Consider the following 25,779-nt stretch of genomic DNA (forward strand, 5'->3'; position numbering starts at 1 on the left):
GAGGGAGGGAGGGAGGGAGGGAGGAAGGAAGGAAGGAAGGAAGGAAGGAAGGAAGGAAGGAAGGAAGGAAGGAAGGAAGGAAGGAAAGGAGGGAAGGAAGGAAAAGTGCTGTTCACTCTCTCCAGTACCTGCACTTTCTACCCTGCTTCACTCCATGGAATATGGGAGGTTTTGGCTTTCAAAAGTTATTTATCTTTCTTTCCCTCTTTATGGCTTTTTAATCTTCCCCTCCTAGAATTGGGATAACTAAGTTATCCTGAGTCTGGAGGAAGAGGCAACAATTTTACGCATGTTAACCGAACAAATCACACAACACTCTAGGCTTCCAGTTGGGATGTTTTCCGATGACCCCCTTGTGGCCACCCGAGCCTCTGTCTGGGGAAAAGTATGTTTCCCTTTCAAGCAACTAGAGGAAAGACAGTGTGTGTCGTTTTTATTTACACTGAGAGAATAAAGCTAAAGTTCACAGACTACAAATGTTTGTGCTGATTTTGCATCACCTCTCAAAAAAAAAACAACAACAGTGCAAACTCAATTTCAGGTGAATATGCTGAATATTTGAATGAAGCTCTCTCATTGGAACTGAAAGAAGATTTAGAAATAAGACCATTTGGGGCCCTGTAGTGGGTTTAAGTGTTAGGTCCCATTATTGCACCTAGAGTTTGCTGTCACAGTGAGATTTTTCAGCAGAGCTAATCTCTTCAATTTAATAAAAATTACGTGACTACACCCGTCCATAATCTTACACTACATTAACCAGGAATCAGTGTTTCCGAAGGAAGGTGCTTTCACTATTCCTGCTTAATCAGCCACCCAGCTGAGCTACTCTAATCAAATGCAAACACTGAAGCTTTTATTTTTTAATGCCAAGTGAGAATACACATCACAATTGTCAGATCTTAAGTGCTTGATGCAGTGGCTAAAAAATAAAATCTCAAAGACCTCAATTCCTGCCTCTGGAGAGTGAAAGAACACGAATACATTAGAGGCACTGCATGGGCTGCAGAAATGTAAACATTGTTCCTATTATGGAAATGATAGCATGACAGAAAATGTACCTTCTCTGGTCTCGGGAGACACATTTTTCATCTACTAAATCAACTCTTTCTGGAATATATTTAATGTATTTTACTGGCAGGTATCAGTGGCACAGAATTAGAATGAAAGGAAATAAAAATCTCTACCCCTTCCCAAACCCACAACATGCAACCCTTAAACTTCTACTGAAATGTTGTCTTTGTCACAGCTGAGACCTTGAAGCTTTGTCATGGGGGTTTTTCTGCTAAAATATTTTGATTTCTGAAGTGATGGTTTTAAAACCCAGAAACCTTAGCCTGAAAAGTACATTCTCTTTTTCTTTCCTTCCTAAGGGTCCTCCTCCCTTCAGTTGTGACATCACAGTTGGTTGCTGTGGAAATGATTGTCCTGTGACAAAGGATTGTGACTTAAGTAGAAGCAGCAAATATCTCTTAAGAAATAAAGATTCTGTGACCCAACAAATACCCTCGGTAATAAAAGGCAGTTGAGGTAATTCACCATAAGGAAAGAGTGTGCAAGATGGTAAGATATCAAATAATTTCCAAATGTGATGCTTTTCAAATATTTCCAGATTTATCTCCATCAGCTATTAAGGGGTAGAAACTGAGAAGCAAAAAACAGCCGGATAATTTGGCTGTAACTCACACCTTTTATGTGTGAAGCTCCCCAAACAGCGGGGTGTCCTGCATTCAAATATATTTTAATACCTATTCACCAAGGAAGTGTGCTAATGAAAATTTTCTTTCTTTCTTAAATTTGCATTTCCTTATTATGCTAAAATAGCAACTGATTTTTCTTCAATTTTGATTATGTATGGGGTTCTACTGAACATCATTTTTAACCCCCTACATATAATTGCACACAAATGTACACCTGTGGATAAAATGGGTTTTAATTTCCCTCATTGACTTGGTGATTTCAGTGGGAGTTTAACACAGGCTAGATCCCAGTGATGGGGTAGGGGTGTATTACGTATGTTTTTCATGGCTATGAGTGTTTCATGAAACCCTTCCAGGCAACCAAATTTAGGGGGACTGGATATTCCCAATAAATGTGTATTATAATAGGAAGCTATTTATAATTGACTTTGGCATTCTATTATTTAAATTGCCCTCTCAGTTTAAAAGGAACATGGAGAGAGTAAAGCTAGAGCAATCCATTGGTTTCCCTGGGAGAATTGCAAATTTTTCACATGTATCCATTGCTTCTTAGCCTTACTTGTAGCTCCCAAATATCATTCTTCTTTCATGTCTGAAGGTCCTTGGCTATTTTGGACTCATGAAAGCTACTTATTCTTTCACTGGGAAGAACTCTTTTTTAGTGGATGATATTTGAGTTCAGGTTTTTGGTTGTTAACAAGTTAAGTAGGATCTGACCTTTCAGGAAAATGGTATCTCAGACAGATTTTTTTCCCCCGTCTCATTTTGTTATATAAAGAGTGGCCTTAAAAACATTTTTGCATCTCTTCATCTATCCATGGGGAGGCACAGGGCTTTCCTCATCTGCTGGTGTAAATTCAGAAATGTCCAAAGATAGAAACAGATCAGAGAGTAAGTTGAAAGTGCAGTTGAAGAAGATAAGGTAAACGTTATTTTTGGAAATGCCTTTCAAACTTAAAGCTTTCTGCTTGTATCATGAAAAAGGCCAAAGAAGCATTCACAGAAATGATCAAGTCAACTTTGTGGCACAGCCATTGTGAAGGCTTGGAAACAGCAGACTGGTCAGTGGTGGTGATGTAAGCAGCTAGAGAAGATCTCAGTGGGCTTGGAATTGCAGGCTCCCACTTACTGGCTGAGCGACCTTTTGGCAAGTGGTTTAACATCTCTGGGCCTCAGTTTTTTAATCTGTAGCATGAGGTGAACACACCTAATCTTACTGCCTTACTGGGTTGTTACAAGAATCAAAGGAAATAAAAAATAGGAAAGAGCTTAAATGCTGTAGTTTGCTGGATAAATCTAAAGCTCAAAAGAAGCCACAAAGGAGGAGTGGTGGGTTAGTGGCTCACAAAGGGCTTCCAAGTGATAGTCGCAGCTGCTCCATTGGATTCCATTTGCTATTGGTCTCCCACTGGAGAGGAGTAGACCTGTGCTTCCAGGTCTAAACTTCATGCCTTCTAAATGCAGGCAAAAAGGTGATATGAGATTTCGAAGCAATATAAGGGAACACATACTGTTTCAGGATGCCTATAGTTACTGAATTTTGAAATAATTAAAACAACAAAAGTGGAAAATGTTGGCAATTATAGTTGGATTCTCAGTGGAGTACAAATCCTGGGCAAGTACCACATTTTTTCTGCATTTATAACCCTTGCCATCCACAGAGCTTTTAGTTGGATAACTCAATACTCGATTGCTGAATAAATGGCTTTTCAATACATTGTAGAGCTATTTTTAAATGAACTTCTAAACTTAGTGGGTCATCTTTAGAGCGACTACCCCCTTGCTTTTGAAGTCATGGAAATAAATTCTATCCAATCATATAAAAGAACTTTAATAGTAGCATCTATCAGACAAATAAAAATAAATCTATAAAGGTGCTCAGTAATTTGCTCAAAACAATAAGAAGAGAAACTATTTCAAAAATGAAATTAGTTCTGGGAAAAATCCAAAAGAGTCGATGACGATACATGGGTTATTTGCAACAACTGAGTGCTCCAGTGGAACTGAATAATTAGAAAACAAAAATGCATCCCTGCAAAGGGCAAAGGGCAAAGGGCAACAGGCTAGAGCTGAGTATCCCTTGCTTCAGATGTTGCATGGAAACCCTGGGCAGGTGAAGGGCCCTTGGAGGGTGGTATACTCCCCTCCTCAGGTATCCTCCCACTGCAGAGAGAACAATCAGAGTTGGCTTCTCTACCCTAGGGTCTTGAAATTCCTTCCTCTTCCAACCCCTGCATCCTCTTCTGCTCTCACCAATTGAAAATGGGGCATTAGTAATGAAAACAATATTTGAAAAATCCTTTGCATTGATTCATTAACCAACAGCTATTTCTCACCAGTCATAAGGTACTAAATGGTTATTCTTTCCACCTTCCTATTGCAGGAAGCAAGGCACACCCTGGCTTAGAAATTTCTCTGAAATCATGTCTTAAATTGGCAGAACTGAGAAAGAATAGAATCTCCACTGTTTTTTTTTTTTTTTTTCCTGAGGTGAGAGTTTTCAGATGCTGGAGGGAGGCCTCAGAGAAGTAATTTGAAGTTCTTTAGAGTCCAAAGCAATGAAAAGATTATGAAGGACCCTGCCCCCAGGCCCTGCAACATGTGATTCAAAATAAGAACAATTGTAAACTGTAAACCAAGAGGAAGCCCAGTATAATTCTGACTTTTCCTATGATGACCATGTTAATAAATTTTGAAATATCAAACACTACATTCCTTATTTTAAAAAATGTTTTCTAGTAGCCCTGCTCACGGATACTATTCTGTGCAAAGGGAACCTCGCACCAGGCTCAGACAATTTGCTTTAGAAATGATGTTTTCCCCTAACTTAGGGTTGGGTTGTGTCTTTATTATCACTCTCCTAGTATAACAAGGTTTTGGCTCCAAGCATCTTTGTGGCTGCCTTCAGCAAACATTTACCAAGCACTGCACTAGGTGTCGGGGAAGGACAACGATGAATGAGGCATAAACCAGCAGGGAAGAAGGCAAGTGCTTGCACACAACTCCATCCAAAGTGTGGCTATGTCATGAGATATATCAGTTCTGCTTCAACAGTGGGCAAAAGCTTTACATTGGAGATGGTATTTGAGCTAAGCCTTAAAGATGCACAGGATTTTAGCGGGAGTGGAGAGAGCAACAAGAACTGAGGCTTGGAGGGAAGGAAAGGGAAGGCCGTAGTAATAGCAAATAGTCTAACTCCCTTCTAGTCTCTTAGGCTATAGGCATGAGCCACCCTTCCATACGCTAGCTTGCTTCATGGCTCTCATACAGGCTGTTCCCTCTGCCTGGAATATCCCTACTCACTTTCCCACTCATCAGACCCTATCTTTAGGGCTCAGCTTAAATGGGGAAGCCTTCTCTGACTCCTTAGGCCAGGTAAGTTCTTCTTTCTACAAGTGTCCCCAGAGCTCTGCATTTCCTTTATCCTAAAATCATCACTAGTATGATACTTGTTTTTCTCACCTGGACTGCTAAAACTCATCACTGAATCTTCAGGCAGAAAGGTGCTCAGTAAATATCTTTTAAATAAATAGTAAAGGAATGCATACATGAATGAGCACTTGTAGAGAAAATATAAGAGCAAGAGCTAGAAACATCATTTGGAAGGCTGTGGACAGCCTTGAATGATTAAAAAAGAGGTTTAGAAGATCTGCCACTCATAGGAGGAAAGTTCTTGGTTAATTTATCTGCAGTTTCTCTTACCTGAGAAAGCTAACTTTCAGCTTGCTCTGTTCCACATCGAATCCATTATCGAAAAACTCTTGGCTTCAAAGAGTCAGTATCATTGCATCAAAAGCACAGCTAGTCTACCTGCATTTATTATTACTGTTTTTAAAATTAAAACTTTCAATCTACTTATCCCCTGCACCTTACACAAACAGCTGGGAGATGTTATCTGTCCTATCAAAATGTGAAGCAAAACAGACAAGCAAAAATACGTAAAACCAATCACACCTATTAAGCTAAATACAAAGGAGGAGCTCTACTCACCCCCACCCCAATTACCACCCTAAGTGTGTAAGACCCAGGCAGCCAGTAACCTAACTCGAAATGGTTAAGTGTGCACTTTCCCCTCTCACCCCCTTTCACTGGACGGCCTGTTTCTGAGCTGCTGTGATATGATGGATGTGTCTGTCTCCATAGTGAAGTGATTAATAGGCATCTGTGTAAAGCGGACCCGGTGACCACAAAGACAACAAAGCCTCTCTGTGTCCTTTAGAGAAATATGCAAAGGCAAAAAGGAGGATGGACATTTCCTCCATTACTGAGCCAGAGAGGATTTGTGTTGGGTCTGAGAGCTAAGAAAGATGGCAAAACACCAAGAAAAGCCCCGGAGTAGGATCCCCTAAAAATAGATTCTTGATTCTGCTTTATAGTAAGACAAGCCTACAATTTCCTTGAAATCCTCATAACAACTTGAGTGAATGGAATCTAACAGCCCAATTTTTCTTGTTTGCAAATCTTATTGCAACAAAATGCCAGGCTCACGGTCCTGCAAGACAGTATGAATGAATGAACTAATCACGAGCCAAGCATCACCCCACTAACCACACAGAGCCCGCTGTAATCCCTATTAAGAGGAGAAGAAAACAAACGGGAAAAACCCTAACTGGAGACAATTTATTCTCAAAGCCACACCCCAGCCAAGAGATGACCACACTGAAAGTGAAATGGGAACTCTCTGTGGTTATCTGGGCAGGAAGCAGCCTTCTTCTTGTCTTACGGCATAATGTGAACCAGATGGCTTAGGAATAAACGGACATGCCAGCAGCCATGGAAATGGGCTTGGAGTTTGTAACTCAAACTTTCCTGTTCCCTTAAGTGTGTGCATGTGTGTGTGTGTGTGTGTGTGTGTTTCCTGGCAGGCTACAGATTAGGTACCAGGAGGCGCCATGGTCTTCAAGATATATAAAGTTAATGACTGACCATGCCAAAGTAGAGGTAGCTTCCTGGCCTCGCTATTTAATATCCTCAATTCAGAAGCTATTTTAAAACTCACATATTGAAATAATGCTTAGTGTGGTTGACTGTAGACGAACCCACTTCCACTTCCATCACCTTTAAAAGTGATGCATTTTTTTGTTGGGATGTCATCACAGGAATAGAAGGGAGAATGAGCCTGGAATTCATTCGATTTCATTTTTTTAGGGAAGAAACAGCTTCATTTTTCCCTGTGTGCTGGGAACGCTCAGTTCACTGTTCCTCCACTGCTCTACTGCTTTAGAAATGGCATTGCCAATGGGAGTGCTACAGCCAGAGCACGGACTGATGTCTAGACTGAGGGTCATGATAAGATAATTTTTAAAAGCCATGCCCTGGAATGTTGGTCTGTGGTTTCATGTGTTAGAACTGTTACTGTCCCTGTAAAGGTAATGATTCTTTTATGTTGGCAAAGTTTTAGCAGAGTCTGCAAGGAGTATTTTCCTGCTTTTTGAAGTTTTCTTTCATCAGCTTTCTTAAATAAGACTAGAAACACAATGTCTAAGGGATTTCTAAAACTAGACAAAGCATTTCTATTTTCCAACTTCCTAGTCCCATCTTCTTCCTTTACTCTCTCATAGGGCATCGAAGCCACAAAATGGAGAAGTGGACCTCCTTAAAAAATTGTGAAATTTGGGCCAGTCTTTGCTTGGATTATTTGATTACTTGCTTTGATTTTTCTCTATAAACAAAGATAAAACAGATATGAAGAAACAGGTCTGGTTCAATACTGCTAAATCTTCCAACTTGAATTTTCTAGAAATGTAGTTCTTGAGATCTGGTTAAAGATGAGACTGGGTGTTATTGGTTAAGAACATAAACTTTGAGCTCATAAAGACCTGAGTTTGCATGTTGGCTCTACAAATAGCTAACTGTGTGACTTTGGGCATGTCACTCGGTCTCCAGGCCCCAGTAGTGTTGGCTATAAGATGAGCATTGTTGGAAGGATGAAATAGGTTGAATAAATGAACACAAAGCAGTCGGCATTGTGCAGAAAATGTGTTAATGCTCAATTAATAATGTAAGGACAGTGTTTCTAGAATGTTTGACAAGTTGCCTGTCTTGTACAGGGTCCAAGATTAGACTATTTTAACGCAACACTTTGGTAGAGTTCAACTGTGTTAGCCAAGAGTGGAAAAATAAGGATTTAAAACTACAACAAAAGCTTGACTAGTGAACTTAAATAAGACAGCCCATCAGCAATGTGGAAAATGTCCTGAATCAGTGCCACTCAGCATTAACATCACCTGGAACTAGTTAGAGACACAAATCCTCAAGTCCTGCCCAAAGTTTCAGCACTAGAATCTCTGGGTTAGGCCCAGAAACCAGGCCTCCAGATGATTCTTATGTTCCCTAAAGCTTGAGAAATACTATCCTGAAATGCCATAAATAATATTCCAGAAAACACATCTAAATGTTTAGCTTTAAAATCCAACCTCAGACACCACTGAGGCAGTATATAGCAAGACTTTCAAAATAATCTGTAAAATAAGTAATAAATAAATGCACTAAGTATTCCTTGGTGTTCAAAGTATGTTCTACATCTTTAATAGGTCTCATTGGATAATTTCTTTACTGTGGTTATCAAGCTCTGATAAAGAATATGAAATCGACCGTCTTTTATTGGAAAGACAATCAAATTCCTAACACTTTCCCTTGGTATCTGTCAAAAGCATGGCATATAGCGCAAAATACTGCGCTGCTACTCCTGCAAAAGAATCAACCCGATTTGCTTGCACCAAAACGGCTGAAAAATGCTTGTGGTCTCTATTTGCTCTGGTATGAAAACATGGGGGGGGAATTTCTGATACTCCTCATGTCTGTAACTGTGGCCATCAGATAGTGACTGGTACCACAGAGCTCACATATGTCCTAAACTGGGTCAGCCCAGGCATAACTGGTTCTCAAGTGCAGAAGAAGCAGAATGCTTGATGGAGCCCACCATTGGATAGAGTGGCCTCCTTTAAAGGCCTGCATCTAATATCATCTCAAAACCCACTCCCTCATCTCAACTTACAGCTATTAAGCAATGTTTGAGAATGGTTTAGGTGATGCCAAAATCTTTACCTTCATCTCTGCATGACTAGACAAAAGAAAAGAAACTCATGAAGGTTCTTCTCCTTTATATTCCCGGGGTGAAAAGAGGGACTTGAGTTCATGTGTCATTCCCCAAAGTAAGGTCCTGATTTACAATAATAAAAGATGCCTAGCACAACAGTTCACTCAACAGAGCTCTGTGCTTACTGATCTGCTGAGTTGAACTGAATCTGCAAATCCATAGAATTACATAAGACATTTTAAGTTACATTAAATTTCTGCTGTGTGCTTTTAAATCATGGAGTGCAAGACCCATCAGCACTTAGGGTATATTTATTACCTTAACAAATGTCAGATGATTGTGTCCAGTGCTATCTGTTATTTATGAATAACAAGAGGCTGTAAGACTGGAAATGACATGCTTTAATATGTCCAAAAGGTTAGGCATAATGCAGTTTGCTACCCTATAAATTTCTCGACACCATTTTCCTTCCTAATAAAGCATTGTCAGTGGTTGACTATACCGAACTTCCATTATTTCTATACAGTTCATGACTGCCTCTGATTTCAGTAAAAAAAAAAAAAAAAAAAAAGTAATTGCAGATATCTGTTTGAAAAGGAATGCATCCTTTTGAAAAATATGAAATTTAAAAATAATTGGAGTGGAAAAAATTTTATTACGCCATTAAAAATGAATCTCTTTACAAAGATAGTTGTCAGGCTACAGACTTATAAGAGCTTAAGAAATATTAATTAAGGGTGACAAACCTTCACATTGCCTGTAATTGGCTTTCTGACACCAATTAAGATCCCATCTACTGTGCACCCAGTATATTTCAATATATCCAACTGCATTTCAGTAGTTTACTTCAGGGCGTTTCCATAATTTAAAGTGCTAAGATATTTACATATAATGAGGTTCACATGGCTCCTTTCAGTCCCTCAGAGCAGCCCATAGGCTTTGCAAGAGTTTATCTATTACTTGCATAACCTACATCTCCCTGGAACCAGCAAATGAACCCAGCTTTTTCATCCTCTGTCTTTCCAGGATAATGGCGTGCGTGATGTAGTTAGTTTGAGCAAGCCCTACGTAGTTTGAGGCCATTCTCATCTATAATGTCAAGAAAAGAGAAGCTATTCTCAGGAAATTACCTGATTTCCACTGTTTTGCCCTCTGTGGACTAGTTTGCTTATGGAGCAGTGAAGTTTGCAAAGTAAAACTTCTAACCAGCCTTTTAAAAAAAAACTTGATGAAACTAGGCTATCAGAAAGAAAGGTCTGAGACAAAGCGAATATTATTTTCCCACTTTTCCACATAATGCAAACTACAAATTGATTCTTCACAATTTTATTGTTAGGACAAAACAAAATCTAGATGAACGCAGTGCCGTTGAACCAATTAAAGAACAAATTTTTAACTATTCCAGATGTTCTGTTAATAAGATCACACTTAACCTAGTCCCCGTAGTCCTTGAAAGTTCCATTAAGCTGTCAGAAAACTTTGTCATTGTGTGTGTTTTTGTAGAAAAGATGGGAGAGAATGGGAAGAGACTGAGGGAAAAGGGTGGGGGTAAAGTGTCATGTCAAGTAGATGCAGCTTGAAAAAGTGGCTAGAGATTAAAGGTGAGAAGCACCTCTAGAAGGTGAATTGATTTTTTTAATACCCTAAGGTTTAAGTTGGCGTTTTAAAAGCAAAAGTTCAAGCCTCCATAATCATAATTTAAGTCCTTCATTTTTTGAGAAAATGAATGTTAGGTTAAAAAATAAAAGGTTAGTGGTATCCCTAGAAAAGAAAATTCAAATACTGGTGTGCAAATTCAGGCAGGCGGAGAGATGAAACAGCTTTCTACATGGCTGACATTTAACTTTTTTTTTTCCTTCTACCCTTTCCACAATAATCTCATCAAGACCTTAGATAAATTCAGCAAGTTGTCAAAAGGATACAAAATTAATTAGATCAAATCTACATCCATGCCCACACTACTGAAAGAACAATTACAGCCTCCCACATGGGCTTCTCGGCTTTGGACCCTCTCCCCCTGCACACGTTCAAACATGGAAACCCACATCATCCATTTGAGAGCCCAGCACCTTACTTGCTCACAATATCATTTTCCTCAGTCTCTCAAAGAAAAGCCGGAGACTACATGTAGATTCCTTTTCTCATAGGTGACCAAGAAATATTAATATAGTAAAAATAAACAGTGGCATCCTGGATTATATTATTAATTAAGCCACCATGCTCAGCTGAACCCTACTGTTTTAACTAAAGAGAGGAAGAAGCCCAAGTTTGGAGTTCAGCTTGCCTGGGGTTTTACCTAGGATAGAGCTAGATAGGCAAGAAGCATCTACCAGGAAAATGCCGGCAATGTGTAGTAATAGACACTTTAGATCCAAAATTGATGCAAAATTCCACTTCCCAAACTTATTGTGTACCTGTAATTAATAACCTAATATGATTAAATGACCAATTTATTACATATGTATCACCTATCAATCTTGCTATCTTAGTCTTTCCCCACTTCTACCCTCCTGTGGTCCTTTTCTTCCCACCATCTACCTTCCTAGCCTCCACTGCCTGTCGCTAAAGCCAAAGCTCCTTGTCATGGCATTTAAGGTTCCAGGCTATGATTTCAATCTCATTTGCCATTCCAGTCCTCCATATACTTTAGTCACCGCACACTCCTTGCCTCTTTATCATCACACTCTGTCATTTCACAGTGTGGTGTCTTGGTCATGGACTTTATTCAGCTTGGAATGCCCTTCTTCTTGTGAAATCTAACTTTTCCTTCAAGACTTTGCAAGGTCGTTCCTGTGTACCCCACTTGGAATTAGTTGTGCCTCCCCTTAGACTCCCTTAGTACTCTCCCTCCCCCTCTTTCCTTGACTTCCCTTACCGGCAGACTTCACTCTGCCCCAGCATTTAGATCACCTTTGGGTATCCCTCACTAGACTGTAAGCTGTCTGAATGCCAGGTGTACGTGAAATTCAAATTAGTATCTTCTGTAACACTCAGCATAAGGTTTATATATAGCACATGTTTGTTCAATTTCTGGTGAATGCAGGAAAAAAGAAACAAAGGAAAGGTTGCTGTCTTGCCTTTCTTTGAGATGAGATTGTCACCATTATTAAACTATTATTTTTTAGGGCTTTCAGAATTCCAGTTCTTCCCCTCCAAAGCCATGAAAATGACAGATGGAAAAAAAAAAAAAGGAGGGCAGCCATATAATTTAGGAAGGAAAAAGGAATACATATGGTTAACATAACAGTTGTTAAAATTTTGAGGTTAAGTAAAACATAAGAGAACCAATAATTTTAACCATGCTCTTCTTTAAGAACAATTTGATTTCTGAGCCTTCCTTACTTGAAAGTGGCATTTGAAACCTGTTTTCAGTAATAATCTTTAAATTACTCTTTATCACATTTCAAACACATATATAATATTTCATAGTCGTTCTCTGAACTTAAGTATGCTAAGAATATTTTTCGTGGAAAAAGATTTTTTCTTAAACATATCAGAATATGGGTTATTCTAGATTTCCAAGAGTTAAAGGTCAAATGTAATATAGAAATCAGATCTTATATATTCACTGAGTAAGTAATCAGTAACATCTTCTATAGAATTATCAGGTAGCAAAGAGTATAAGTACTCTCAGTTCATTCGGATAAACAAAACTATTTTAGTTAAAAGTATGTCCTATGCAGTATTTGGGGTATACTTACACTAACAATTATTTAGTTTTGTTTCAATATAAAAAATATTATTCAGGTGTAACTGCAATTCAAATAAACTGAGCATCCTATATTTTGCCTAGCAACCCTACTCTTCTTCTCCCAAGCAGTATGCTTTAAATGACTCCCACAAATATTCTTTAAACCGAGTCTAAACTTTTAGCGATCAAAATTGTTAATCTCTTTTTTTTTTCGACACGAAGTCTCCCTCTGTCACCCAGGCTGGAATGCTATGGTGCGATCTTGGCTGACTGCAACCTCCACCTCCCTAGTTCAAGTAATCCCCCTGCCTCAGCTTCCCAAGTAGCTGAGATTACAGGCAGTTTAGAGCAATAAAAATGATGGTAAATCTTTACTCTCTAAAAATTAAACTGTTTAATCTCTAAAAATTTAGAGTAATAAAAATGATGCTAAATCTTTATGGGGCAGGTATAGCACAATTTATAAATAAAAAAATACTGACGAACTCAATATTAAGAATTGTATTATATTTTGCATAGTCAGCAACAGTAATAGCTTATGTTCCAAATTTCTTATGAACTTTGAAGGATACCTTTCCTCTAAGCTTCAAAATCAGAAATAAGTGATCTCTAATTCAAAAGAGTTTTTGGAACCATCACAATCAATTCACTATCTCTTCATGTTCCTTGCCTCTGGCCATGCACGTTCTACCGAACTCAGTTAATTTTCCATTGTTGAGTGGAAGTGAAAACCCTTACCCTCCCATTACTAGTACTCCCCAAGCAAAGGCCCTTTTTCTGAAGTCTCCTTGAAACTGCCTTGCTCTACTCTTACATTTAAAAATGACTGCAGTAGGATCATTTTTACTAACAAAAGGAATGCAAATTAGTATGAGTTTTGTTTTTTCTTGAAATAAAGCTCAGGCTTAAAAAAAAATAAAAGCCTGAGTTTGCCAACACTCCCACAAAAATTTTAAATATGACTCCTTTACCAAACATCCATCATTTTCCTCGTCTTCCCTGTCAAGTGATGTGTTATTGCTACAATATTGGTACTGAGGGAAAGAACTGAAGGAAAGGAGCTGAAAACCTGTTTCACAGTTCTATGTCCTTGATGTGTTCAGCCAAGTTGTCTTTACTTGTCTAATATATATTTTTAAAGTCTGTGGTGTGTGATTTTGGCATTTCATAAAGAGAATGTTGGTCATAAAGGCCTTTTGGTGTGCTTTCGTGTCTACCTGTGCTCCATCTGTTTGGCGTTTGTTATTTCTTGGGCAGGAACTATGTCTATCTCTCATATAGCCTCTTACTCCTTATTGGCATCCAAATTGCACCACAGAGCCGGTGATAAATTCTGCTTCAGACACCTCAGAAAATGTTTTTGTTACGGTAATATTACTGAAGAAATGGCAGAGAAAATTCAGCCCAAGTTTAAGAGTCAGGAAAAGAGGAGAGGCCTATTTTTCTTCCTTTATTACAGTCATCAGGAATAATTTTCTCTGTCCATAAAATCACTTACATATGACTTGATACGAGCCAAAAAATTACCTTCTGTGTTGGGAGAACCAGGGTGCTTTAAAATCCCAAATCCATTAGATTTTAAGCATCGGAGAGTGTTAAAATGTAATAGTAACCGGGGGTAGGATCTATTATTAACTATACTCACCTAAAATGAGATTTCTCAGTCTGTTAATAAAGACAGCTGACACTGAAGGCTTGGAACTTAGAATAGGTAAAGTTTGAACGGAAGAAAAGAAGAAGGGTCAAGTGTAGGCTATTGCCAGGCCGGGCAACACTGTGTAGCACAAGATTCCTTACGGATATCAGCAAAATAGATGAAAAGTGGAAAGGCTAAACATCAACTTTCCCTAGGCCACAATTTGAGTAATAACTAGCGGCAGACCACACTAGGGTGCTTGCTGCTGGTGTGGAGAAAAAACTTGCCAGATGCTTAACAAGCCTAGAGTGGCTAATTTCTTATTAGTCTAAATCCATGTTACTTTAAATTCCTATTTCACGAAACTTTCCACCCCCAAACACAAAGTTCAGTAGGTAGCAAAGAAATCAGAAGGGCACTGGGTTGTATAATTATAACACTTGGAGTGACGCATGTATTCACTTGGTTTTGCAATACTCAGCCAGGAGAGTTATAGTGGTCATCAAATCTCATTCTTCCAAATGTCAGAACAAAGTTCTTGGTAATAGTTTAACCTTCACTGGACTCCTTCAATTGCTATAGTACATAGTCACCTAAACTTTGGTCATTCAACTACCAATACTACAATTTTAACCATAACAATGAATCTCACCTACCATATTATTTACTTAGTATTTTTATATCCCTCATAACTCCTGCATTATTTACTTTTCTATTTAAATTACCTTTAAAATGTATTTCAAAGGGAAACTTGGTATCATTATCACAAATGAAAAAAAAGTGTCACTTTTCAAAGATAAAATGTAACCAGAAAAATAAAAATTAACTTAAAGCCAAACAATGTTAATTCCAGCTAGGTGCAGCTGGAAGACAAAGCCCCAGTGTAAACCCTATTCCCTCTTTGTCAAAAAGAGAGAGTAGCAAGTTTAGGGAGTTGTTAATGAGAAAACACCAAACTGAGACTTTTCCTTTCACATAATCAAGAAGATAATGCAGATGACTGAAAGAGCAATGAAAAGGGCATAAATTTCCACCACATGACTCAATACTTTTGAAGGCCATCACATCCCTGCCACCTAAATCATCCCGTGTAAGGTGCTGCTCATCTCCCTCAGAGGCAATACTGCTGTAGGCTACTGCACATTTAAAGAATAAATAATTAACTATAAAGAGAATTATTGATAACCTCTGTGATTTATAAAATTTCATTTAGGATTGTGAGATGTGGACAATACTAATCATATTTATACATCTTATGAATCTTACCGGAATATTATTTCCCAAACTAAAAACTGCTTACACAAATAGCTTGTACATTGATTAAAATATATTCAACATTTGCTATCCATTTTAGGTTATTCACTTAACCTCTAATTTAAATTCTGTTTCTATAATATATCTTATTCTTGTCTGTAATGGGCATATTTTCTGGACTAAATGTAATAATGTGATAATATCTCACTTTAAGGATTTCCCAGAAGATAGAAGCATACTACAACTCTGGCATTTCTGATTAAATGGGAACTGCTCTATATTTACTATTTTGTCCGTTTTCTGAGAGCTCACAATAACTCTTTATTATAAAATAAAGTCTGAAGTAGGAGATTTTTATTCTGTTCAGGATATATTCTTGTGTCCTCATAGCAGTGGTCAGCATTTACATTTTATATGTATGCTACATAGCTCTCTTGGCTGCTCTGGACATGGCTAATTTCCTTGCATATCTCACAGACTTCTTGGAAATCGGCTTTAAAGTATTGTTACTTTTGGTGAGGAATAAGAGGCACAAGGGTGGCTATTTGTTCTCAGTATTGTTTAACCTAAAAACGAAAGCTCTTATTTCTTTTGATGTGGGAAGCAGTGGTGGGGAATAAGCCAGATCTAAAAATAAACTGGGTTTTCTTTCTTATTTATATGTAATTACAGCCCCTTTGTAACTACCTATTACCACCTCAATAGTTATAGGAGGAATAAATAATATGTATTTTTTAATGTGGCAGAACCAAGAAAGAAGTAGTCAGGGCTGCATCTCATTTATCAGCTTGGTGACTAAAGGGCTCGCTCCGGAGGCTCCAGACATCTAGGGACCCAGAGATAAAACAGAGCAGTTGGCTGTGTTTTCACTAATGAATCCAGGGCTTGAAAGATACCAGGCAATTTTAAAGAAAAGCAGCAAGGACAAGAGACATTAGACAAGGCCAGTAGGGTAATGAAGGGCAAGGCCAGTTACTGCGAGAGAAAATTACTTCATTTTCTATGATGATGCTTCCGCGTGCTGTGCAGGTCTCTTCTCACGCTTTGTTAGTATGACTGGATATACATACAGCATCAGAATGCTACTCACAGTGTAGAAGGAAAGAGCCTTGGAACATTCCACAGAGGGGCAGAGGGCTTGGGTCTGTTATTTTGAAAGGGGGAGGCTAAGAACAATGGTAGCAGAAGGGGGTTAGGCTGCAAGGTGAGGAAGGGTGTTTCGACAGAATGTGAGGGACGCACAGGATTAAATCAAGACGAAAGACATAGCAAGGAAAAGAAAGAAAAACGCAGCAAACATACTCTGGAAATGGAGAATTGTTTGGAGGATGAAGTGGACAAAGAATGGGACCAGCTCACTGGCAGTCAGCATATCTGCAGAGGAGAGCCATGGGCATGCCTTGCTCACTGGCCTTTTTACCAGTGGCCATAATAAAATGGGCAATGGGCACTTTGACTCCTCAGCGAGCTGGTCAGTGGACACATTTTCTGCTTAGTGGGGAAATGTGATGGATTTTAGAAACAATTCCAGAGTATATTTAGCTCCTAAAGCTGGGGCACACAAATGTCACATTCTCATGAGACAATCGACCCAGTAGAAAGAGCACCCATCACAGGCCCTTAGAAAACCCATGAAACTCTTGCATCCCGGGAGATGCTGCATACACGGATGTGACATCATTAAGGCACCGACATCAGGGAATGAAAAGAAGCGAGGGCATCACAGATTGGTTCAAGTTAAGGGACACCATGATGAGTCAGAAAAGGAACAAGACTTTTCCAACGCAGTAACGCCATCACCAAGTCATACCACACAGTGCTTGGCAAAACGAAACAAAAGTTGAAAATAAATCATGAACATTAAACAAAAAACAATTTGGAACAAAATGGAAATTAAAATCATAAAAACTATGATAAAAGGAACATTAAGCTACATCTTTTGTTTAAAATTTCTGCACAACTCATTGGCATTGCCCCATCAAACATACAACCAATGGTAAAAAACAAACTCAAATCTGACAGGGCAAGGCAAGGAGTTACTAGCACAAGAACAGTGATCATGTTAAACACCCATGCAATCACCTCTGCCACCATTGTTTGACAATACGTAGACTGCTTCCAGCTTTGTCAATATAATAAGACCCAAGAGAATGAACAATGCCGAATTTTAAAATGATCTGTCAAAGTGTTAATTGGACTCTTTGAGAACCTCCATTCCTTGGGGGGAGTTAACAATTACAGAAAATTCATGCTACCCCTCTCAGTGAAGTGAAAAGAAAATTACTGCAACCAACAGCTAGATATTTAGTTGGCATATTTAATGCTTTATTGGAAAGGCTGTGTGTTTTATTCTGTTTCAGAAAATCGCAGTGGGCAAAAACAAAGTGATTTCTACTAAGTTTTCTCTTCTTGAGAACACAGGACTAGCACATCTGAGGTCAGGAGCCACACATAACAAATAATGGCATATGCTAAGGTTTGTAATCTGTCGGGACAATTTCTCTTCTATCTGGAGCTTTCTCAGGATGGAAAGAGCAGGGAATCCCTCAAACTGAAAGAAGCTGATGAGACAAAACCAGCTAAAAAAAAAAAAAAAAAGAGTTGGCCAGGAGCAGCAGCTCAAGTCTGTAATCCCAGCACTTTGGGAAGCTGAGGCGGGCAGATCACCTGAGATCAGGAGTTTAAGACCAGCCTGGCCAGCATGGCAAAGCCCTGTCACTACTAAAAAAAAAATACAAAAATTAGCCAGGCATGGTGGCGGGCACCTCTAATCCCAGCTACTTGGGAAGCTCAGGCAGAGAGAATCTCTTGAACCTGGGGAGCAGAGGTTGCAGTGAGCTGAGATCGTGCCACTGCACTCCAGTGTAGGCAACAGAGTGAGATTCCAACTCAAAAAAACAAAAACAAAAACAAACAAACAAAAAAATAAAGATTTGAGGCAGGGCGTATTACTAAGGGGAAGGGGAGCTCTATAGAAGAAAATAAAATCAGTTAAGAGGACATGCTCAAGAACAAGACAAAAGGGGCTCCATCTTTACATTTTGACTTGGCAAATAGAGTAAGCAGAGCGCCCAGCACTCTCAGGAGATGAGAAGCAAAAAAGGAGATGAAAATGTAGCCTGAGAGTCTGACCACAAAGCATTGTCTAAAAGTGAAGATGGAGATATGTATGCAGAACGCTCTGGGGGAGGGCGCGATAGCGACTATCTTCCAAGGGTCACGGTGGCTGCTCTGCCCTCGAAACTCAAACTCCCGCTTGGATGAAACTCTTGAAAACATATAGAAGTAAACAATTCTGAATGGGGGGAACCAGCTCAGCAACATAACTGGGCTTTTCAGTCTCTGATTTACAAGACTGTTTTTTGGACAAGTAAAGGCCTCTTTGGTTGCAGCTGCAACTAAAGTAGGATGTGTTACCAGAAGCAGCAAATGGCAAGAAAAGAGATGACATTTCCTGTCTGCAGCTAAGCAAAGAAAGCAAAGGAGAATTTAGGACAGTTCACAGTAGAGTCCCTTTCATTTAGTGTGGCTTCCTTTCCGTTTTAAATGCATAGCAATTCTGCTTGATTAAATAACATATTTTTGTCTTAGCTACTGTCCTCTAAGAGCAATTGCAGTACGTCTGAGGACCATGGCTCTATTCAAATTCAGCACCATGCAAGAGTGAGAGATGCTACCAGCCAGAAAAGACTTTGCCCTGCTATTTCTCAATTCACTGATTAACAGGGCCTTTACTTCAATTGCGTTCACTTGCCAAAGCCCGAACCGCATTCCATCACATTATGGTGGGAAAAGAGGGTCCAAAAATCTCAGAATGAGACTAAGAGGAATGGCAAGGGATGTCAGAAGCCAGCATCTGCTTTGGGCCAAGCCACATCTTTTTTGGGTAGAGGAAGCTCAGAGGATATATTATTTGTTTCGTGTGGTTTTCCTTGGTCAGAGAATAATTTAGGATCAAGCTTCACATAGAGGATGGGGTTGCAGTCTTTTTCGAGAAACTTTCAATCATAGCGCATTGGAGGTTCCTTAAATGCTGCTAAAATTCAGCTGGAAGCAGTTACACAGTCCTCCCCACTTTTCCCTCCCTCTCCCCCGAGAGGAAGAGGCATTTCCAAGGCCTTACCCTTCTTGTCTTGGTGATTATGGGAAGACACTGCCCCCAAAGGGTCTGTGCTCTCAGGTGAGTCAAGCAGATGCTTCCAGTCCAGCATTCCTCCCCTAGACTCATACCCCTCTTGAGCCGTCGAATCTGATGTGGTTGTGCTGGGCAAGAGGGAACTGGAGTGCCCTGTTTTCATCACAAATACAGTTAGGAAAACATCATCGGAGAGACCCACATTCCCTTTGCTCAGAGGCCTGGAGGTGGGACACCCAAGCTGGCTGTAAGACTGAGAGGAGACCGCCCTAGAAACGACACGGTTTAGTGGTGGTGGTGGTGTGGGGTGTGTTCAGCAGAAAGCCCTTGAACTTGTAGTTAGAAAATGAAGGGTCAGATCCTATCTCTGACACTTGCTGGGTGGGCCTTGGGGAATCACTTAACCTCTTCCTGTGCACCCAGTGGGGATAAAGACACCTCTCAGTGTTGGGAGGATAGGGACATAATAGTGAAAGCATCTTGCATAGTGTCTGACATATAGTAGGTGCTCAAGAAGGGCCAGTGTCCTTCTCTGATATTTTCGTGGCAGGACTAAACACAGAAAGTGGCCACTCCAGGAATCCTGTTTGTGACTGATGGGGCAGGTTTCTGGTAGTGGGTAAGTCTTGTCCCTGTCACAAGTAACTCAGTGACTCTGAACCCTTCCTATGGAGGTTCTACAGTGTGCCTGGTCTTCAGGTTCAGCTCAACTTCACAGGCATTCCTCTTTCTGAGAGTAGTTATTGCTTTGCAAAGGGATCTATTCCCACTGTCTTTTCATTGGAATGGAGGCTTCAACTGCTACACACTATTATGGCTGTCCCTTTTGTGTCTTATTTCAATAAAAATAGTTTCCGTTTTTGAGGCCGCATTGACTAAAATGATTCAAATTAGAAAAGGATAGTTTTCTGAGGTTCAGATAAGCTACCATAGGATAATACGAGAAGAATGGCTGGGTTGAGAGTTACAGCAGAAACTCTAGCCATTTCCTGTGAATTCGTTCGTAAGCTCTCCCTCCATCATTCCACAAGGTTAAATACAGATTGTATCAGGTGCTTTGATCCAAGCTGACACAATGATTTAAAGAAGCTCTACTACCTGTTCTCTCTGGCAGAAATAAAATATGACCTCCTTGTGATTTTCAACTGGAGTTTTTGGCTTACATAGAGCAACCTCATGAACAATTTTTAAAAGATATAAGGGCAACTACTGTGCATGTATAATTGGTGCCTTTGGTGGAAAGTAGGGCAGACTCACAACAACTCCAAAAGCTCCAGCCTTGAAGTATGATCACCATGCACATGATAAATAAAATATTGGCCTCTAGAAAGACAGATTATAAGAATAAGCACAGTGCATTCTTCTTTTTTTTTTTTCCAATTATTATTGGAAGTTGGATTCCCCCCCCCCAGGAGACTGTAATATTGCAAATTACAGACAAAACATATATAACAAAGATAGCTTTTTATCTTCTTAAAACTTTGCGTAGCAGGAAAAAGGAAGCCAAGTGGTTCGTCCATGCCATAGTGACTTCTACAGAGCCACCACCCTTAAATCCTGCCGCAAAGCTTTGGTAACATTGAAGAGGTCCCTTTCTGTATGGCACTTGTTTGGCTCTCACACAACTTCAAACGTTCAATTCGTTGAAAATTGTCTGCATCGTATCCAGCTGCTAAAAGCGTGTTCATTTAAAATTCAAGGAATGCTTTACTCTAGACTTTGTGTTTTTACATTTCTGAGTTTCACATCTCATGTCATGATACAGATAAGAGAACAGGGGCAGGAAAATCAGCCTGAGAAATGGAAATATAGAAGTTCCTTTATTTCCTTTCAGCTTACATTGAGGTCTAAAACATCACTTTTTTTTTTCCACTCTTGAATTCAAGACTACTCTAATAGTCTAATATGGTCAGTCTAAGAGAAAATTCAGTGCCCAGTAAGCAAACAATTAGAAATAGCTTGTAGGGAGTCAGAAAGAGAAAGTGAGGAAGAAAAAAAAAATACCTCCCCTCCAAGTAGCAAGATTTCTTTTACCTGAATTGATATGCATTTTGAGCACTTTCAATTTAACTGTGTTCAAGGGGCAATTTTATGGTAATGCCATAAGTATGGTTTAGGGAGAACATTTCTTAATACGGTAATCTAGGGGAAATATATGCCTAAGGGACACATTCTCTGTAGAAAGATTTCCTGGCCCATATGCTGCGAATACATGGAAAACTCATTGGTAATGGAAAGCTATGGCTATGAGAGGATATTAATGTGGACCAGATGGTAGTTAGGTAGGAAAGTGTTTTACACAAATGTGAGAAATCAGTCTCTTCTTCCTATCACTGAAGTGTTAGTCTAATACCCACCACATCTCGATTTTCTATATGTAAATCTAGAGAAACCATGCATCTGATTTACTCGAAAGAAAAAACTGAGCATCATGAGGTTTGTAATCTTTTAAACTTATGCTTGAGGATACGAAACACGTGCCAGTGGTGAATTAAACAGTCAGAGAAAGCAATACATGATTCTCAAAAATTTTAGAACCACCCTATAAAAGCACCATTAAGCAGTAGTCCTCAGTCTGAATTCAAAGATGTGTTATTACCTCTCCACGCTTAAAAAAATATTACAAGGAAACCACTTATATTCCTTCTTCTAGTCTGATTTTTAAGGTTGTATTATTTTTGTGCATTCCCTAAGAGACTTTGCAACCAAAATCATGCTACAAAAATAGGCAAACATTTGTGGATGTGATATCATATGTCAATAGATTTGGAATCTATATTTTTGTTTTGTCAGTCCAATAAGAAAGGTCACATTTTAATCAATTGAGGTTATACTTTATCATTCTCATAAAATACAAATAAATAGGTATATTTTGAAAGTTAACTTTAATGCATCATGTTGTTTCTCTATATCTACAAGTCATTGTAATTCCAGAGGTTAGACCCTCTTCATACTACTCTAACCTATTAACAATGTTTGTAGACAATTAGACACAAAACAGAGACATTAAATCAATACAAGAGAGGAAGAGAGAAGGAAAATAATCAGGGCCCAATTCACTAAAAGGGGTTCTTGCATATGTAACTGGTGTGGCACAGAGCTTTTGACAAGCAGAAAGTCTGCATCATTTATTGAAATGATCCCTTTTCCTAGGTTGGGCAGTTCTGGTTTTGTAGTTGGCTCTGTGAGCCTACACTCAGCCACAGAGTGCAGGACATGCAGAGGACATAGCTAGAAACAGTGTGGGTGCACTTTTTACTTTGGAGTTGGCTTCCTTGTCTATATCCATGCTCATAAAAATAGCAATTTATTTCTTCTTTTGGTGCTACAAATACAGCGCCCAGTACAGTGTCTAGGACACAGTAGCCACTCAACAAGTTTTTGCTGAATGAATTAGTGAAATCTATTCTGGGTTTATTAATTCCAAAATTAACATCCCTTACAATGGTTTATTTATAAAAGTTGCCAATATTTTTGTAAGTACTGTCTGAACCAGTCCTCATTTTGATGGTCAATTAATCATTGAACTGCTTCAGACTGAATAGATTTAGCCTGAAATGGATAGGATCATTAGCTGAAAGGAAAATTCCAGCTCTTCTTTAGTTGCCTCCCCCCAAGACCTGAAAATGAATGAGCATCATCCCTTAAAGTGTTAATACGGAAGCATTAATAAGTACCTTTCCTTTTGTAAAGGAAATAAGAGAGAACATAGCTTGGGAGTGATTTTTGTTCATAAGAGTATCCCATAGTTTAATTATTCTGTCTATTTAAGAAATTACCTGGGAGTTAAAATTGGTCTTAGTATGACTGATGAATGCTGGGCAGGTTGCTGGTTCAATTTGTTTCAAGATCTTAATTTCTCAATATCTGATAAAGACTATTCAATTACAGGAAATGATCACAAAGTATCATGTTGGAAAAGAGCAGATACAAAGTGCGGTTTTTTTCTCAAGGCAATCTAAGCTAGACGACATTTGCCTCCTGAGCAATTTTTCTTCTAGTCTTTGGTGTTCAATATTCTGGTTTCAGTCATAGATGAGGGAACATTAAAGGTGGATGAATTCTGTGGGCTCATCTACTCCACACTGCCTTACTTCACAAGGGGGCCAGTCAGGAGAAAGCAGGCAATGTTTTCCATACCTAAACAGTTCCAGGGTATAAGCCAGTCTTTAAGATATTCAAAAAGCCCTTTTATGTATGCTAATTTGACACAGGGAGTGAGAGTTTACAAGGAGCTATTAAACACATTTGTAGCCATCATGAACTATTTTTTTGGATCATAAATCAGCATTGCTTTCTTTTCCTTCCCCTTTGTTTCTTTTCTTTTCCCTTTTCTAAAATTTATTTTTCTCCCTCCCTTATTTACCTACTTCTGTACTTAAAGACTGTCCTGGATCTGTTGCTTGATTATTTATCTTAAACACACAAACTATAAAATGGCTGTGTATACATGAAACTCGCAGCTTCCATTATAATGCAGAGGCTTAAATCTGCCATCACACAGATGTTTTTCATACCATATTTTTTTAAAAAAAACACATGGATGGTTTACCCTAATAAATATTTGGGGGTACCTTGAGAAATGTAAATGGAACAGCTACATTTCAACTTCTTACATGAAGAGTTCAGAATATTCTGTTTATGGGCTTAGTAGCTTTGTTTAATATAGTGATTGTGTATTTCAGACCAAGAACAATGAGATAAATCCTATTTGCACATCATTTCCACTGCGTCACTCTTCCTTGTCTACATTCTGAAGAAATCGCACTGAAAACATGTCTAAATATTCATACTCTTTTTGAGCTTAAATTTCAGGGGCCAATTTCATACTATATTGGAAAGTTTTGTCTAATAAGAGCCTCACCTGTGTGTCCTGTACAGATTTTCGCCAGCAGAGGGTATTGTCTTGAGTGCCAGCATTTTGGGGAATGGTGCACTGTATCAGCTGAGGAGCTATAGTCTATTAGTTATCAGCACTATTCCTTTGTCTTGGATATACTTATGTTCGAAAGCAATTTCTTCTCCCTCAAGAACTCATTAAATGTATTCACCAAATTCCCTAAGGTTGGCATATTTCATGTTATCTGGATTAAAAATTTAGGACTCAGTCTCCCACATCAATTGTCTCACATAGGCGGAGTGATTTTTGAAGGATGGTGAAATCAATAAATAATTTTAGTGAATTGGGGCCCTTAAGTAACAAAGAATCTGGTCCATGATGTTTAGGAATGAAAACTATAAACTACTGCCAGATGAATGACTTAACGAATTAAAAAAAAAAAAAAATCCGTAAACTGACCATACACTGTGTTGTAAGACATTTCATGATCTGGTAGAGGAGTTGAAATGTCTATAAAAAAATAATGAGGATAAAAAATTAATTAAAAAGAAACTTAAGATTTGAACATACTCAAGGGGATTAATGAAATAGAAATTCTCAGATAGGTTTCCACCAGTATGAAATTATGAGAGTAATATCTTCCTTACCATTCAGTGCCACAAAGGAATCTGAAAGACAGAAGGGAGGAGAAGGTTACTTAATGTTTTACACTCTGCTTAGTGCGACTTACATAAGTGGGAATGAGCTAACACAGAACTATGCCGACGTACGTATGGTCCCCGATACTAAGTAAGTGCTTTTTAATTCCTGCGTGTAATGTAAAATGCTTTATACTCAGTCTAATTTCACACCTCCATATCTCTTCCACCAAGTGAATTTCCTCCAAGTCCCTGCCTTTGCCAAGAGGCAGAGAAAATGCAAGAGTTGGCAAATGAAATGGTAACCGCAATTATAGGTGACTTCGAGAGTTTAAACCCTTCTTTATACAGAGGGACATGCATGTGCATAAGTGATACCTCGATCACACTTACAAATAAAACATTTTTTCTTTACATTCTCTTTTTACTTCATCCTCACAACCACGCTGTGAGAAACTGTCCAGTGTTACAGTGTTCTGAAATCATCAGGAGTTTTAGTTTGGAAGTTAAAAAACAAACCCTTACACATATTAGGCAATATATCTGGGTGTGTGCTGTGTGTTGGGGTCAGATCTCTGGTTCACTCAGCCTCTAACACTGGCTGCTGTGATTTCCTCATTTCCCTTTAACATCCTGTTAATTTTGTACCAGTTATGATGACTGCACCAGTTAGAGAAATCCTCCCTGAATACCTGTGTGGGGATAGGTCTGTCTAATAGAGGTAGTTCATGCTCCAGCAGGAACATGGGGAGAGGAGAAGCCATGAGGAAAGGCAGGGAGGCAGAGGGGCAGCCTGACTCCTGCCCTGAGCAAGCACCCTATGTGCCTCAGCAAGAGTGAGGTTAAAGG

At 39.0% G+C, this 25,779-nt stretch overlaps 1 protein-coding gene across 7 annotated transcripts in view; it reads right to left on the reverse strand.

The window, feature by feature from the left end:
• The window catches only part of SEMA6A (semaphorin 6A), a 133,847-nt gene that overhangs the window by 4,876 nt on the left and 103,192 nt on the right, over window positions 1–25,779 (reverse strand). For 4 of the 7 annotated variants that reach the window (XM_015140620.3, XM_078005116.1, XM_078005115.1 and 1 more), the window contains 2 exons: window positions 24,940–24,960; window positions 19,441–19,605 (listed from right to left, as the gene is read on the reverse strand). In XM_015140620.3, coding sequence (XP_014996106.1) covers window positions 19,441–19,605; window positions 24,940–24,960 — 186 coding nt within the window. Of the gene's footprint in view, window positions 1–19,440; window positions 19,606–24,751; window positions 24,803–24,939; window positions 24,961–25,779 lie in introns of all 7 variants that reach the window. The other 3 variants (XM_015140621.3, XM_078005118.1, XM_015140618.3) reach the window with 2 other exon arrangements.

Source organism: Macaca mulatta, chromosome 6, assembly GCF_049350105.2.
Source record: "Macaca mulatta isolate MMU2019108-1 chromosome 6, T2T-MMU8v2.0, whole genome shotgun sequence".
NCBI lineage: Eukaryota > Metazoa > Chordata > Mammalia > Primates > Cercopithecidae > Macaca > Macaca mulatta.